General features: G+C 43.2%; 3 protein-coding genes across 3 annotated transcripts; 2 read left to right on the forward strand and 1 right to left on the reverse strand.

Annotated features, from left to right (window-relative positions):
* Positions 1-214: 214 nt before the first annotated feature.
* Positions 215-3,610, reverse strand: pglyrp6 (peptidoglycan recognition protein 6). Its single transcript, XM_061090216.1, has 5 exons — positions 3,510-3,610; positions 1,780-2,592; positions 1,492-1,702; positions 669-963; positions 215-298 (listed from the first exon to the last, which is right to left on the reverse strand). The coding sequence occupies exons 1-5, from the start codon at positions 3,577-3,579 to the stop codon at positions 281-283; spliced, it is 1,407 nt and encodes a 468-aa protein (XP_060946199.1). The 5' UTR covers positions 3,580-3,610; the 3' UTR covers positions 215-280.
* A 1,638-nt stretch (positions 3,611-5,248) lies between these two features.
* trappc5 (trafficking protein particle complex subunit 5) lies at positions 5,249-6,828 on the forward strand. The gene is made up of 3 exons (XM_061089728.1): positions 5,249-5,313; positions 5,804-6,079; positions 6,166-6,828. The coding sequence occupies exons 2-3, from the start codon at positions 5,810-5,812 to the stop codon at positions 6,460-6,462; spliced, it is 567 nt and encodes a 188-aa protein (XP_060945711.1). The 5' UTR covers positions 5,249-5,313; positions 5,804-5,809; the 3' UTR covers positions 6,463-6,828.
* Positions 6,829-7,853: 1,025 nt separating this feature from the next.
* On the forward strand, positions 7,854-15,870 carry LOC133023152 (mucolipin-1-like). Its single transcript, XM_061090112.1, has 14 exons — positions 7,854-7,996; positions 9,242-9,495; positions 9,620-9,781; positions 10,341-10,497; positions 10,931-11,006; positions 11,105-11,201; positions 11,509-11,608; positions 11,734-11,840; positions 12,251-12,400; positions 12,514-12,615; positions 12,712-12,834; positions 13,164-13,370; positions 13,663-13,804; positions 13,901-15,870. Exons 1-13 carry the CDS (start codon positions 7,954-7,956, stop codon positions 13,795-13,797), a joined length of 1,713 nt encoding a protein of 570 aa, XP_060946095.1. The 5' UTR covers positions 7,854-7,953; the 3' UTR covers positions 13,798-13,804; positions 13,901-15,870.
* The last annotated feature ends 1,128 nt before the right edge of the window (positions 15,871-16,998 follow it).

The raw sequence follows: 16,998 nt of genomic DNA on the forward strand, positions 1-16,998 counted from the left end.
AAATACTTTAAATCAATAAAAACCTCCCACTGCTCATAACTACGCCTTCAGATAGCGCCCTCTACTGGTCACATGTGGGACTATGTCACTGTTCAGGCCTTTTTATTAAATGTGGAAAAATCTGCTAAACTAAACTAACTAAAACTAAATCTAATGTAATTTTGCTTTGATTGACATATTGTTTATTGTGTTCAAAGGGAAATTACACATTTATAACACAAACATATTTATTGTGTGAAGTTTGGTTTGTCCAAAGTTCTTCTTCTTGTGAAGTTGATCATCAATTCTTCTTCACCTCCTGAAATGAAATATGAAGGATAATAAGTGAAACATCAGCTCATTTATATGATTTTATATATATTTATATGTGTTAATTATATATATATATATATATTATGAGCATGTGAGAGAAATCTTCTGGAGAAGGATGACGTCTACAGCTGAATTATTTATTCTCAATACCAGAGGAATCATCTTAAATCTCAGCTGTCCGTGCAAAACTGAATATTTTAACCTCACCAAACTGTTGATGTGTCTTCTCTTGAAGAAAGACACAGGTCATCTCACTTCCTAACTCAATCCTGCGTGTAGGTTGTGCACCTGTGTCTTTTTCAATAACTCATACATAATGCATCAATACAGTTTATCAGTATATTCCTCCTACATACCCCGAAGTGCTCCCAGCTTGTGATCTCCTTATAGAGAGCGTCTCCAGGACAGGACGTGTCCACCACCTGTCTGTGGCCCTGCAGCGTGAAGCCGGCCTCCAGTCGCCCACCGCCGACCGCACAGGACGCCAGCTGATCTCTCACCAGCCCCATTGAATGCTGGGAAGGCAGACTGCTGGCGTAGTCTCCGATGAAAGAAACCCCGTAGCCGATGGAGTTGTGTCCCAGGGTGTGAGCTCCTCTCCAGTGCCAGCCCCGGCCCTGGTAGATGTTCCCGTCTGAGCCGGCCACGAAGCTTCAGGGGGATCAGAGTTGTGAGTTGTTGTCACACTTTCACATAATAGTAATAGTAATATTAGCTTTATTGTCAATTTCTTCACATGTTCAGACACACAAAGGAATCGATAGGACGTTTCCCACTCTCCCACGGTGAAACATGAATAAGACAAGACATCTCTAATACTAAGTAAACATACAGATTCACGTACAGCAGCATACGTTTCTGTAAAGTGTAAACGTAATACAAGTGATAAAAGTGCTAAAAGTGCAAAAAGTGCAAGAGACAGTTTGTTGCAGAGTCCTGAGTGATTTTTTTGGGGGGTGGGGGGGGGTGGGGGTTCAGCTTCCTGTCAGACTGGAGGATATGGCTGGGGGGAGTGAGGGGAGAGAATTTAGCTTCCTGACAGCTTGGTGTATGAAGCTATTTATGAGTCTGGTGGTGCGGCAACGAAGGCTCCTATACCTTCTTCCAGAGGGTATGAGGCTGAGCAGACTGTGTGAGCATGTTGGATACAGATGTGTGAGACAGTCAGACAGATGTTACCTGTATCCGATGTCGTCCCAGCCCCGGTCCACCTGGTGGAAGCGCTGCATGGAGCGCATGTCTGCAGAGCACTGCTGGAAGGTGAGGCAGGGCAGGCCGGGGGAGTGCGTGTGGTGGATGTACAGGAAGGAGAGCGGCAGCGTCAGGTTGGTGGGGGTTCCTCGGTACGGCTCTGCACCCCACATGCACCTGGGGATGATGGGAGGGCAATCTGAAACAGATGTGAAACCACAAGCTGGTTAGCGGCTCACCACACTTCACTTCCTGTCTGTGGTCTGCTGCTCTCACCCATGTACATGTGGACGAACTCCTTCATTCCCTCCTTCACCGCGGCCGTCAGCTGCTTCTTCTCCTTCACCTCCATCACTGACTTCCTCTCCAGACTCCGCTGCAGCTGCACTGACTTCATCACATGTCTGGCCAGCGATGGGGGGGGCAGCAGCTCCCTGAAGTTCCCCCGGCGGCGGCGGCTGACGAGGCGTGGCGCGGCGTCCAGTCCCTCCCGGTCCAGCTGGTGACAGTAGTACTCTGTGAGCAGACTGCTGAGCCTGGTGGTTCTGGCCTCCATCCCCAGGATCACTCCATCCATGCCCCCGTTGACGTGAGCGGTGGTGAGCAGAGTGGGGGGGTCGGACAGGGTGAAGACGTGCGGAGAGGTCAAACTGTCCCAGCAGCCGTCCGTCCCCAGACGCCGGCTGAGAGCAGAGCCGTGGCTGAGGGACCGGCCCAGGGCTCTGGCCAGAGTGAGCTGGTACAGACCCCGGACCTTCTCACTCCTCTTGGACAGGAAGCCGGCCTCGAGGCCCAGGAGGAGAGGCCTGAGGGCCACGGTGGTGCCGTCAGAGGTCAGGACCACGCCCTCCTCTCTGCCATCATCGCTCACTCCGTACGGCACAGACTTCCTGATGTAATCCAAGAGGCCGGCGTCCACCTCGAAACCGCTGGAATCCACATCTCCAAGGAAGTGATGGATGAATGGATCCCTCAGACCAGCGGCCCAGCGCAGCCGCTGCAGCACCGCGAGCGGCTCGGCCCCGGGGACCCGGTCCTCCAGCTGCTTCACCACTGCGATGAAGTCGTCCATGTGCCGGGACAATGAAGCTGGAGACGATATAGAAAAAGCACGTGATGTGTCTATATGGATCCTCTTCATGGTCTCATAAGTGTCTGACCTCTTAATTCCCTGTTTAAACAGTCTGCTGTCACTGCCTGATCTAAGGAAATGAGTCTCTTCTGATGTTTTATTGTCATATATGTACATTTGTATTTTAACTATTTGTTCTCTGTTGTACTTGGTGTTGAAAAGGGCTTTATACATGAAGTTCCTATTGTTATATTATATCATAAAAGTATATATAGTATTGTGTAGTTGCATTTCCTTCAGTTACAGAATCCGCTTCATCATGATGATCTCAGATTAGTGACAGAGAGAGACAAGCTGTGTTTACACAGTGTTTTTATTACTGTGGATTTAGTATCATCCTGATATATAAAGTTTTATTAACACAAGGTTCACGTTTATAACTTTGATGTTGTTTAAACTTTCATTTCAATAAAAACTAACTGAAAACAAAACTGTCTCAGCCATTGCACTTGTTTGAAGTTAATTCTGCTTCAATTCCAGTTCATCCTTATTTGATCAACTTTCATAAAAAACATTGAAAACACTTTTCAATGGATTTGTCTTGTGCTCAGGATTTAACTGTGAAGGAAATATTGGTACAGAGCAACTCAACACATGTGACGATGAGATTTGCACACACAGAAAAACCTCACACATGTGTATATGTAAATTTGAAGTCACTTTTGGAGTTGAAGACAAATTACATTGTCACATGTGCTCAGTTGCTTTGCACCAATCCCACCTTCAGATATGTAGATTTGTAGAATTCAGAGGTTGTATTATTGTCAAATTTGCCGAATAGATCAATAATTATGAGTCTGATCTGAAAAAGTATCAAAGTAATGGTCCAAATAAAACATCAATACACACAATGCAGCTGTAGATATGTTCTGACCTTCTGTGTTGTAGATGCAGCTCATGACCACAACAAGGGTCAGAGTGAGTCTCCAGCAGGTCGGATCCATCCTGAGCCTCCAACGCCTTCAGCTCCGAGCCTCAAATGCCTCTCACCTTGTTTGCTCCCACTCTCATTTATAGACGTCCATATGCAGAGTAGGTGGGAGGTTATGTAACATGTACACATGCTGGAGATACGTCCGCCTTTCACCAGCTGCCGTGGCTCAGGGAGGAGCGTGAGAAACCAGCACCTGCGTCCGTGGACCCAACCGCTCAAGGCCTTCCTCTGCAGAGTGACCTACTGGGACATTTTGGAGAAATTCACAACTTCTGTAATAAATCTGCGGCTGCTATTTGTGAAACATGCACACTTTCCTGGAATAATTGCAGCCAAGAGCACTCTGAGGATTGTTGTACAAACCCCTGGCACTCCTCTCTGAGGCAACGTGTGTCTTCTTGTCCATGTTCAGAAAACACAGAGCACAACAGAGGAAGTCCCGTGAATCACATGTTTGCTGTTTGTTTGGCAGCAAAAGAAACATATCTGATCCTTCATTAATGATTTATATATCAACTTTATATGTGCAGATATGAGACACACAGGCTGTTGTAGGTGATATCAGTGTTTACCTCAGGCACATAAGATGATACAACCAGCTCTGCTCCCAGTATAAACTACATTCACCACCATTATGGACTGGCCTTTAACACCTCAAGTCTCAACTGGGCTGTTTTCATCTGTCTGTGCAGTATCAACGGTTCATGTGCAATTCACTCACTGTAAATATCCTCACACTGCACATATTCCTCCCTGTCTCACTGTATAAACCAGTTTAATGACATTCATGTGTTTCTATGTATTTATTTGTATTCCCTTCACTTGAGTATTGCATGTTACTTATGACTTGCTGATGTATTTTTGACTGTTGCTGCTGTAATATTGTGAGTTTCCCCATAGTGGGAAGGATCCCTTATGTGTGTGGTCTCATATGAGGACAGGAACAGGAAGTGCACAGTGTTTGGTTCTGCTGGAAAATACATTGCAGAAATGTCAAAGTTAAAAATGAGTTATTCCTTTTGTCTGTAACCATATGTAGATTTTTTTATGGGGAAGAAGGAGAGAGGGAAGAGAAGCTGACGCTCACAAGACTAAAACAAGAACATTAAAATATACATATATACAGTTTTTTAGGGCTCACGCTGTAGATTGAAATTAAACTTTTATTTTCCCTTCAGATGTCAAGTAAAACTTTAGCTATAACATTAATAAAACTCTGCTTTACTTGAGTCATTAGGTTTTATTTTTGTGACCTTTCAACGTAGCAAATCTAAAATAATCCTGCAGGTTAACTCAGGTTCTTTTGTGTTTTTCCTACTGATCTGAACGTTAAATTAAAAACAAGTGAACGTTCAATTGTTCAGTCCTGCATCCTTTACAAAATCCTCCTCCACAGATCCAAGGATACTTGTATAAAACTTCTCAAAACTCACAAATACCAGTAGTCTGTGTATCCTCAGTTTACATCTCCACTATTATTCTCTGCCCTTGGTTTGTTTGATTATTAAATAAAAATCTGTCTTGCTTTTCCTGTAAAGCCCTAAGTACTTTGAAAGATGCATACATTATTATTATTAGTAGTAGTAGTATGTAGGCCTATAATATAATATATTACATGTACCGCTTCTGTCCACTGGGGGGCGGTGTACACTTTAAACTGAGTTTAACAGTATTTGAACCCCAGAGGAGCACGAAGAAGAAGAACGAGGAAAACAGGATATAAGCTGATCTTCTGTCAACTGAGGTTTGTTTATAAATGAACGCGACACTTTTATCAAAACCACGATAATAGATATTAAACATCACATCTGTGTGTGTTTGTGGGTTTAAGTTGTGTAGCAAATTGTGTTGTGTGTTCCTGGAGGAGCTCGCATCGTCACAGGAAGCGTCAGTTAGCATCCGTAGCTAGGTGGCTAACAGCTGACTGGGGTTTAAAATGCAGAAACTGATCAAAATAATAAAAATAGCGTTAAACAGATGATCAGCTGATGTTGTTAAAAGTTCATCCCATGTGTTGTTTCTGCTTTTTACTGTGAAATAAGATCTACTCTCTTTACGTCTGATATCTTACTATCAAGCTTGTTTACATCTCAATGGCAGCATATGTTGTTTAGCTGCGTCAGGTTGATTTGTTTTCCGTACCATTTATTATCTGATGTGATATATTGTATAAACCGTGTCTGTGCTTGCCTTATATGAATAAATACTAAACTGTGACAACCGACCCTCCTCAGGAGAAAATGGACACGCGGTTCACTCGAGGTAAATCCAGCATCCTGGAGCGACCCCTGACCCGACCCAAGACCGAGGTCAGCGTGAGCGCCTTCGCCCTCCTGTTCTCCGAGATGGTCCAGTACTGTCAGAGCCGGGTCTACTCCGTGTCCGAGCTGCAGACCCGGCTGGCCGACATGGGCCACAGCGTTGGAGCCAGCATGCTGGACGTGCTGGTGCTGAGAGAGAAGAACGGGAAGAGGGAGACTAAGGTTCTGAACATGCTGCTCTTCATCAAGGTGAACACGTGTGAAATACTGATGTTCATTTGAGAGTGAGATAACTTCCTACTTGAACCTTTTTAACTTGTTTTCTGTCCTTTTAGGTTAACGTGTGGAAGTCCTTATTCGGGAAAGAGGCTGATAAGCTGGAGCAGGCCAACGATGATGACAAGACTTATTACATCATCGAGAAGGAGCCACTCATCAACGCCTACATATCTGTGCCCAAAGAGAACAGCAGCTTGAACTGCGCTGCGTTCACTGCTGGCATCGTGGAAGCCATCCTCACACACAGTGGCTTCCCGGCCAAGGTCACCGCCCACTGGCACAAAGGAACCACACTCATGATAAAGTTCAACGACTCGGTCATCGCCAGGGACAAGGCGCTGGACGGCAGATAGAACACGACTGGAGACACTGGCTGGGTTTGGTTTTTGTTCATCAGTACAGGATGAGGATAAGTCATCCAGGTCCCGTCTTATGTTAAAGTGTAGCTGACTGAATGATATTGTTTGTGGTAACTGATGTGATGATGAATGGATCTCTGCAGCGTACTGAGTCACATCTACAGCAGAGAAGATGCAGCTGATTGGTCCAAACTTCCAGTTTTCTGTGGATCATCTCACCCTTCACCTTCTCAAGTTCCATAAATTTGTTTACCTTGCATAACTTTTGATGTGTAGCTCCATTTGAGCTGTAAAAAAAAGTTTGTAATTTCAGTTGAAACTGTTTCTCATGAATGTTGCTTCATTGTAGATCTGTGTGCACCCCCCCCCCCCCCTGTTTCACTTTGGACCATCATAAAATCCATTAAGGTTCTACCATCCTCCATCATCCTGACCCCACCACCACAGATAGACTTCTGTGGGAAGCACTGACAAATGAGAATATAATATAATATTCAATATCTGTCTAAAGGGTTCACATTCTAAATCCCACACACTGGTCCTTTAATTAAATATCACGACTGTAAAGAGTCAATGAATCAGTTCATCAAAGAAAAACAACAGATTATTAGTTGCTGCAATTGACACAAAGTTGGTTGGAGATGAATCTGAATTAAAGCTCTCAAGTTTCATGTCTGTAAAATAAATTCACAGTCTGGTGCAGATCCTTGAAGACACTGATGTCACTGTTTATTATTAAATTTGTATTCATATTTAGAATAATTTGTGTCATGTATGTGTTTGGCATGCAGAAATTGAAGGTTTAACATGCTGGAGTTTCCATTCCACAAATAAAAGACTTCAACATTTGGAGAGTTTTCTGAGATGACTTCATTGTTTTTGTTTTTTAAGAGTTAGAGAAAACAGTATCGAGCTGAATGAGTAATCATTATAGCATATTTTCCAGAGCAAAAAGTGGTGTCAATCAACAATTTGTCAATTAATGCTTATCATTATTAACACAGTTTATGTGTCTGTTGGTAATAAAGGGTTATTGAATATACTCATACATGTGGGAATATGTAGGAATGAAGAAAGAATGATATAATTATGATATTGTCAGTACATGTTTAATATCCAGCTGCAGACAGATGAGCCTGTAGAGTAAACTAACTTTATATATTATATATATATATTGTATATACAAAACAAGAGCTCTGATCTACAGCCTCATATATATATATAATATCCCGCTGCAGACAGATGAGGCTGTAGATCAGAGCTCTTGATTTGTTTGGTTGCTCAGCAGCAGCAGCTCGTTGCCATGGCTGCAGACAGCGGTCACATGGTGGAGTCACGTGCTCACCCGGAAGCGGTGATGTGATTGTAGGTGTCGTCCAAACATCGCGACGCAGAGAAGAAGCAGCTGTGATGACATGAATCCTCCCGGTGAGGAAGAGGAAGATTCCCTCCTTCATTCCTCTGTGAGCGACTGAAAACATCAACATGGCGTCTGAAGGCTTCACCCACATCCAGGACAGAGACACAGGTCTGTTGTTTACCTGTTTACATCCATGAAGAGTCTGTTGTTTACCTGTTTACATCCATGAAGAGTCTGTTGTTTACCTGTTTACATCCATGAGGAGTCTGTTGTTTACCTGTTTACATCCATGAAGAGTCTGTTGTTTACCTGTTTACATCCATGAGGAGTCTGTTGTTTACCTGTTTACCTCCGTGATGAGTCTGTTGTTCATATCATCACATGTGTTGTTTACCTGTTTACATTGTCATATGTGTTGTTTCCTTTTTACATCCGTGATGAGTCTGTTGTTTACCTGTTTACCTCCATGATGAATCTGTTGTTTACCTGTTGACATCCATGATGAGTGTTGTTTACCTGTTTGCATCCATGATGAGCCTGTTGTTTACCTGTTTACCTCCATGATGAGTCTGTTGTTTACCTGTTGACATCCATGATGAGTGTTGTTTACCTGTTTGCATCCATGATGAGCCTGTTGTTCATATCATCACATGTGTTGTTTACCTGTTAACATCATCACATGTGTTGTTTACATCTTTACATCATCACATGTTGTTTACCTTTTTACATTGTCATATGTGTTGTTTCCTGTTGACATCCATGATGAGTGTTGTTTACCTGTTTGCATCCATAATGAGCCTGTTGTTTACCTGTTTACCTCTGCGATGAGTCTGTTGTTTACCTCTGTGATGAGTCTGTTGTTTACCTGTTTACCTCCATGATGAGTCTGTTGTTTACCTGTTTACCTCCATGATGAGTCTGTTGTTCATATCATCACATGTGTTGTTTACCTGTTAACATCATCACATGTGTTGTTTACATCTTTACATCATCACATGTTGTTTACCTTTTTACCTCCACGATCAGTCTGTTGTTTCCTGTTTACCTCCGTGATGAGTCTGTTGTTTACCTGTTTACCTCGATGATGAGTCTGTTGTTCATATCATCACATGTGTTGTTTACCTGTTAACATCATCACATGTGTTGTTTACATCTTTACATCATCACATTTTGTTTACCTTTTTACCTCCACGATCAGTCTGTTGTTTCCTGTTTAACTCCGTGATGGTTCTGTTGTTTCCTGTTTACATCATCACATGTTATTTACGTGTGTTCACATCATCACATGATGTTGACCTGTTTACCTCCATGATGAGTCTGTTGTTTACATCATCACATGTGTTGTTTAGCTGTAATTACCTGTAACTTGAACGTTTATAATTTCACATCATCTCATTTCTGTGTGTTCTCCAGAGAAGGACCGGCTGCTCTCCTCCACGACCAGCTATGGGTCCCAGGACCTCCTCGGGGGTGGGAGCCCACGCCCCCCCGCTGGGCTGGAGGACTCTGAGCCCCCCCACCAGCATCAGGAGGAAGAGGAGGAGGAGGCGCTGAGGAGGAAACTCAAGTACTTCTTCATGAGCCCCTGTGACAAGTATCACGCTAAAGGACGCAAGCCGTTCAAACTGGGCCTGCAGCTGCTGAAGATCATCATCGTCACTGTGCAGGTGGAGAAACATCTGGTTACCTCAGAAGGAAGTCAGAGAGAAGATAGTTTGTTTTATCTGATGATGAATCTGTCCTGTGTTTGCTTGGCTCTTGATTCTCTTGTGTTTTGACTCTGACTTTCAGTTGGTTCTGTTCGGACTCAGCAACCAGATGGTTGTGACGTTTAAAGAGGAAAACACGGCGGCGTTCAAACACCTTTTCCTGAAGGGTTATGAGGAGAGCGCTCCTCAGGCAGTGCACACGCAGAAGGAGCTGTACGACCACATCCACTTCGCCATCGACCAGGTAAACACACGTCATCTCGTCAGATGTTTCAGGAGCTTCAGTGTTTTCTGTCGGGCAGAGACGCTCCCTTTACTGGAGACTTTTAGCTTTTTAAGAACTTTACATTCTCAAAAATCCATACAACACAAAAGAGGAAATGGAAAACCTGGAGAAGCATAATTTGTTCCTGGAAGTGCTGACACAACATTTTCTACCACTCAGTTAAATACAAAAAAATTAAATCAAAAAAGCACAGATGATGGAAATATCAGGAAAGAAGCAGTTTCTACTAAAAAAAAACATTTTGGCCGAATGATGATGAAGATGTTTTGATATTTCGGACAAGAAACAGCTCCAGAGTAAAATTGTGCTTTATTGTGAGGAAGCAGAATTTGTTTCTTACTGTATATATTGTCTTACTGTATATATTGTTGTTTTGTTTTTATGTACAGTGCACCAACCACACCATGGCAATTTCCAATATATGCAAATATACGTAGCAATAAAAATAATTCTGATTCTGATTCTGATTAACGTGCCTCCAGCTCAGTTTGAATAAAGGTTCTGGTCTCCCTCCCAGTACCTGGCTCTACCGGACATCTCACTGGGACGGTACGCCTACGTGTTGGGCGTCGGCGCCAACGGGAGCGCTCTGTCCCTCTGCCAGAGGTTCTTCAGGAAGGGAACCATCGACCCGGTCAATGACACGTTCGACATCGACCCCCATGTGGTCACCGGTAGGGAAGCCCTTGTTTTGTTACCCAGCGACTGTGTTTTCTTGACCCTGAAGGAAATGACTGTGTCAGTGTGAGTCACTCTGTTGCTGCTCCACACGTGTCCAGAGGAGCCCGGACACTTTGTCATACTTTCAGAGGTTTGACATGGTCCAGTTCTCAGGAAACACAGCTTTAAAGCTTTTTTTATTTTCATACACCTGCTGGTTTGGCTATGAATGAAAATTCCTGTGACCGAAAAAGATTAAGATGAATAAAATCAATGTTAAGCTCCGAGGAAACGATTAAACTGCTGAGAGGAAGTTGCTGAAGTGTGGTTCAAGCTGCATGTGATGTGGAAAAAGACAATTTATATGGTTTTTTAAATAACATTTCCCCATCTGATATCGTTTAGTTCCTCTAATGCTATTTTCGGGTTTTCTGCCTTTTTTTCCAGCTTGCCTCGGAGTGGATCCTGTGAGTTACAGCGTTGGAAACAGTGACTACAAGAATTTCACTCTCAAGTTTCACAAGTAAGATGTTATTATGTTTTTTTTCTCATCATTAGACACAGAGAAGTGTTTTGTTCCTGCTACAGTTTCAACACATTGAATTCTCTGTGTGTCTCCAGGCTGATCAATGTGACAGTTGACTTCCAGCTGAAGGCTATCAACATCCAGACCATCATAAACAATGAAATCCCCGACTGCTACACCTTTGCCATCACGGTGACTGCCCCCCCCCCCCCCCTCCCACACACCCCATAATCCCTCTTCCAGTGACCATGTGGCTTCACGTTTCACAACAGACAGAAATCTAGTTTTTCCAATTTGAGAATATGTAAATAAATGGATAGATCTAAAACTGACATGAGAATTATAACACTTATTGGAGGAAATTGCAGATACTGATAATAGATAAATATAATAGACCTGGTGTATTGTTACGAACTGTAAACAGAGAGTGTATCGCACACAGAGACGTCCATATCCACAGTTTGTATATTAACTACTGTTCTTCTGCCTCTGTGATCAGATCCTCATGGATAACAAAGCGCACAGTGGCAAAGTGAAGATCAGTCTCCTGAACCAGGTGTCCATAACCGAGTGTAAAGACCCCAATGTGTCCGGGCACGGTGAGTAACTGGTGCTGGACAAGCTGCAATGGGAGATATTCATCCATCTTGTCTCCTGATATCAACTCTTTTATCTGTAACTTTACTCGTTGGCCTTCGGTCCCTCTTCTCTTTGACTCTGGCAGCGGAGAGCTATGCCCGGGAGATGTTTGACGTGCTGGTGGCGGTGGTTTGTCTCTTGTCCCTGCTGCTGTGTGGACGCTCCATCCTCAGAGGCATCGTCCTGCAATATGTAAGAAGGCCGGCCGAACATTAATGCAACGCTAACTTATTCAACCCTGTTTGATAAGATTAGCTTTTCTGTTGTTTTGTGGCTTCGTAGCAAGTTTGGTCTAAAACTCTGCTGTAGCCTTGACCATTGACAGAGTGGAAAACACTCTATGGCACATGATTACTGCACAGCCACATTATTGCACATTTCATCAGAGGAAATACACCAAAAAAGTACCAAACTATCCTAAAGCTGCTGAACACTTTGGGCTGCAGGAGGAAAGTCAAGTACCCGGAGAAAACCAATTTATTTACGCTCACACTGCTGAACAGAGATTAGCAGCGATTCCACAATCCTCCATACTACGGGATTAGAATCTCACCTTCAGAGGATAAGTCTGTTTGATATTTGTCTCTTATGTCCCGTCCCAGGAGTACGTGCACTTCTTCAATCACACACTCTGCCGCAGCGTGAGCTGGGGAGACCGGATGGAGTTCATCAACGGCTGGTACCTTCTGCTCATCATCAGCGACTTGTTCACCATCGTCGGGAGCTTCATCAAGATTGGGATAGAGTCCAAGGTAACGTGGCAGATGCTACCAGTAAGACGAGCTCTTAAGAAGTCCTCAGGGACGAATAACAGCGTTCTGCAGCAACGTTCGTTATAATCAAAGATGTCACTGTTGTGATGCAGAGTTTGTCATCGTATGATGTGTGCGCGATCCTGCTGGGAACCTCCACCCTGCTGGTGTGGGTGGGAGTCATCCGCTACCTCAGCTTCTTCCAGAAGTACAATGTATGTGGAAGACACACACACACACACACACAAACACACACATTTATCGGCTGCTCTCTCTTTGAAGTGTAAATATCTTCTGCTTCTCGCCCACAGATCTTGATTGTGACTCTTCGAGCTGCTTTTCCAAACGTTATCCGCTTCTGCTGCTGTGCCGCTGCCATTTACCTGGGCTACTGCTTCTGTGGGTGGATCGTGCTCGGCCCGTATCACGCCAAGGTACTGAACCCACTCAGAAAGGTCTCTGACCAGGAAGGAGGCGCCATGAGTCACTCAGACCAGAAGTGCTCATCCTCACAGCCTTATTATAATTAAATGCCCTCAAGCATATCATCCATGTACCTTGTGTATTATTAATGAGAGAGGAAAATTGACCTTTATGAAAACATTATGTTATATTGTTTTGTGTTGTGTGCTTTTGTGGAAGAAGGAAATAAATAGACGATCCTGCACAAATAGCAGCTAATAAAACTTAATGTACAGATTGAGAGGAAGATAAAAGAGATGATTTGAAGTTGACCTTGTTGCTGCTGATGCTCTCTGCCCAGTTCCGCTCCCTGTCCATGGTTTCCGAGTGCCTGTTTTCTCTCATCAACGGGGACGACATGTTTGTGACGTTCGCTGAGATGGAGCGAAGCGGCACCCTGGTGTGGATCTTCAGCCAGGTCTACCTCTACACCTTCATCTCCCTCTTCATCTACATGGTGCTGTCCCTCTTCATCGCACTCATCACCGGAGCCTACGACACCATCATGGTACAGATCAGTTTGTGGTGTGCTTTATGTGTTTTGTCACGGTTCTAATGGCAGTGGCAGTCTGTCTGCCCATCTACAGATCTGATCCAGAGTGTTATATCTCAACTATTAAATTCTACAATTCTCTTAAGACCTTTATTGTGTCTAGAAGATGCAGATTTGGATGAGGCAGTAAAATGTTTGAAATTCGCCTTTAAGTGATGAAAGGAAAAGGCATTGCTGCCATTAAGAGCTGCAAACCAGTCACTCTGGAAAAGAAAATGCACATGTTAATGTCTGTTGACCCACACAGGCCCAGACACAGGAGCAGGTGCGCGTCACTGACCTTCACGTCTTCACCGCTGAGTGCACGGACACGCCCTGCTCCGGCAAGTTCCGTGGACCCGAGGGCTCGTCCTGCTCCTTCCTCTGCTGCTGCGAGTGGTGAAGAGGAGGTGAGAGTAAGAATAGAGATTTAGCTTTTCTCTTAAAAACCACAGAGTTTCCACTCCAGTGACGACTGATTGCAATTTCACTCCTTTCTTTTCCAGAAACCCAGCAGGGACGATGAATGTCTTGACAGTGGAAGGACTGACCTTGGAACATAATGTCCTCTGCGCCCCGGGTTTGAATTTTGCATTTAAATTAATTCTGGACCAGTAGAAGGCACTTATCAGTCACAAGGCCAATTACCTGCTTTTGTACTGTATGAATAATTTATTGTCTCTTTCTGAGTTGTTAGTTTGTTGAGGCTTTGATGACGAGACACTTGACGCCAGTTAACACGACTGGACTCGGCCCACCAAGTAAAAAGCAAATGTTCTCTTAAATGATGTATGTTTTTATAATTTTACTGTCCAACACGGCTACTTAGGAGACATTCTTTTGTGACCAGTGATTATGTAAATATATGTAAAGATCTGGACGTTCATGGCAGAAGTAGAATAGACACAAGGGAGGCAGGCAAGCAGAAAAACGAGCGGCCATTAACTGCCGTGTGTGTGCATTAGCTCCTGCAACACTTTTCATCTATTTGGTCCTTTCCTCACTCCTCGTCCCTTTCATTTAAGTCCCGCCTGTAACTATGTTGAGATGACGGCTGCACGAGGAGGGTCGAGCCCTGCAGCCGACCAGTCAGTCATCAATATGTATGAGCTGCTTCTGCTGTAAAGAGCCAGGTGCACTAATGCACTGCAAGGTCGGGCATTTTCGCCGTTTGTTTTTTAAAGTGCTGCACACGAGGCAGCAAAAAAAATGTCACAGAAAAAAATGTTAAGATTTGCACATTGTCCCGGACTCGTCAGCCCTTTTAGCCAACGTCTTGTATTTGTTATAACAAGATGAATCACAAAGATGTGTCAGTATCTCCAGGAAACAGGAACAACTGATTAACTTGATTTCCCTTGTGTATTTTTAATGATTTTTTTATGTTTTCATGCTGTTTTTATCCATGTAAATTGCACATTTCTATGGTTTAACCATTTTCATTTAAAGGTACAGTGTCAGACCAAGTCGACGTCGTTACACTGACATTAAAACCATGTGTAGAAGGTTCCTATCTCGTTCATCGTGTCCATGAATGACAAGGATCCCGTCCACAAACCAGCAGTTCTTCATTGATGCTTTTTAAAGACACGTCACTGTTGCAGGAACTTACTGAAGTGGTGATGTCCCGCTGGCTGTGGAAGGTCAAATGAAGGACGCTAAATGGAAAAGGGACGTTCACTGCACAAATTCTGATCAGGAGAAAACAGAACAAATGCTTTTGTATTGTTGTGTCGTGTTTACTTAATTTCTGGGATCTTGTTTACAGTCACTACAGGTACGTTCATTTCTGTTTATGTGCACTTCATGAAGAGGGATGTTCAGCTTCTCTTGATTTTAATGTGTCACTTGGGAGTCGTACAGCACAACGGAGCTCAGCACTGTGGATGAAATGCATCTGTTAATGTTCTCCTGACACTCCTCGGAAGGTAAATCTGATTTAGGAGAAACCGTTTTACTGCTCACTACGTTTGTTTACACGTATTCAGTATGCTGTTTTAATTATTGCTTGTTAAAAGGGAGTTTATCTGTTAAGGCACCGGAGGAAGTTGTACAGGTTTTTATCCTCTTTTGTATTGAATGTTTTCTGACAGGATTCTTTCTTCTTCTATTATCATAGGAATAAGCTGTGTCAAATGAATAAACCAATAATCTAATGAAATGTTATTTTATCATGCTACCACAACTGAGTTCAATATTTATCGTTTTCAAACTTAAGATTCCCTCAATTGTTTTGGTTAAATTTTGGAATTTTAATATTTAATAAGCATGTTTTTGCTGCCTTGATAAACCAGGATGTGAACATGGATTATTAATCATTGTTATAATTGTTATGCACTAACTTGCCAAATATAATCAACGTAATATTATAAAATGAAAATCTAAACTTAAATGTGATGCCAATGGAGAAAACAAAATAAAAAAATAAAAAACTGTTACCATGGGAAATAAGATCAATGAAACAGCATTTCATAATAAAGAGTTGAGTTTTAATGATTTCATGAGTTATTTCACAAATGTTTTTGTTCACATATGTACTATACATGATTTACTTGATAATAAATACTTGTTTATATATCAAACACTGGGCTCTTTATGTTCATGTGAACAAAGGATGAATATTTACATTTTTAATGATGCTATGATAGGTTGATAAAGGAATGTAGATGTGGTACAAGGTCTGAATCTGCTGAGGCTGGTATGTGGTAGTGGTGGTGGTGTTGGTGGTGGTGTGGCACCACTAGGGGGAGAGAGTCTGCTCTGTCTGCAGCCAGTCACAGGAAATCAATGCAATCCATAAGCAATAAAGAACTGAGACAAAGCTCTGACTCAGGCACTTTCAGGAGGAGAGGAGGAGTCATTAAAGATGAATAATGCAGAGAGTATAATTAAACTACTTAACCTTCGAGTGAACCATTATCACAAACTACCTATTTTCTCAACTCAAGGTAAAGAAGAGTTGTGCCAAAAGAAAATGGAAATGCACGTGAGCTGAAGATGCAAATGGACGAGAAGGCGACAGAGAGTCAAGGCACAAACTGTTCGTGCTCACTCATTCCTCTTAGTGCGCTGGAGTGGTGTAGTTGTCAAATATGCTTAGTGCCTACATGCATTATTTACTCCAGGAGGCAACCAGGGCTGAGACAAAGCACTTAGAATCAGACCGACAGGAACTGGCCGGCTCTGGACATCATCAGGTTTCAGGGTGAAGCTGATTTAATGGAAGAAACATACAAGACACGGCCTTGTAGCTGGTTAACTTAACATGGCGACTCATGTCCAACCCAATGACTGGGTCCTCAGGTTAAAAGGTTCTTTATCTGTGCATTTGCTGTCAGATCGTCACGTTTCTGGAGGACATACATGATAATAAAGTTTCATTGATAAGGTTCCTCTGCATCTCTTTTCACATGTTGCCTGTCAGCGGGAGCAGGAGCATCCTGCATGGTAATGATCTGCTGTGCTGGCATGTTGTGCTCTTTGGGGAGTCGGTGCTGTGAACACAGAGCAGCAGCCACACAGGCGTGTTCCAACCTGCAGCCGCCTGCTGTTTACTCACACACACACACACACACACACACACACATTTTGAGAGATAATGATA

This window comes from Limanda limanda, chromosome 17, assembly GCF_963576545.1.
Source record: "Limanda limanda chromosome 17, fLimLim1.1, whole genome shotgun sequence".
NCBI classification, from domain to species: domain Eukaryota; kingdom Metazoa; phylum Chordata; class Actinopteri; order Pleuronectiformes; family Pleuronectidae; genus Limanda; species Limanda limanda.

Bases quoted from the DNA above. Each gene is read 5' to 3' on its own strand.
- pglyrp6 (XM_061090216.1), bottom strand. From the start codon at position 3,579: ATGGATCCGACCTGCTGGAGACTCACTCTGACCCTTGTTGTGGTCATG. The intron at 2,593-3,509 runs GTCAGAACATAT...TATCGTCTCCAG, and splicing joins CTGCATCTACAACACAGAAG to CTTCATTGTCCCGGCACATG. The intron at 1,703-1,779 runs GTGAGAGCAGCA...CATCTGTTTCAG, and splicing joins GTTCGTCCACATGTACATGG to ATTGCCCTCCCATCATCCCC.
- trappc5 (XM_061089728.1), top strand. From the start codon at position 5,810: ATGGACACGCGGTTCACTCGAGGTAAATCCAGCATCCTGGAGCGACCC. The intron at 6,080-6,165 runs GTGAACACGTGT...CTGTCCTTTTAG, and splicing joins ACATGCTGCTCTTCATCAAG to GTTAACGTGTGGAAGTCCTT.
- LOC133023152 (XM_061090112.1), top strand. From the start codon at position 7,954: ATGGCGTCTGAAGGCTTCACCCACATCCAGGACAGAGACACAG. The intron at 9,496-9,619 runs GTGGAGAAACAT...TCTGACTTTCAG, and splicing joins TCATCATCGTCACTGTGCAG to TTGGTTCTGTTCGGACTCAG. The intron at 13,371-13,662 runs GTACAGATCAGT...TGACCCACACAG, and splicing joins GAGCCTACGACACCATCATG to GCCCAGACACAGGAGCAGGT.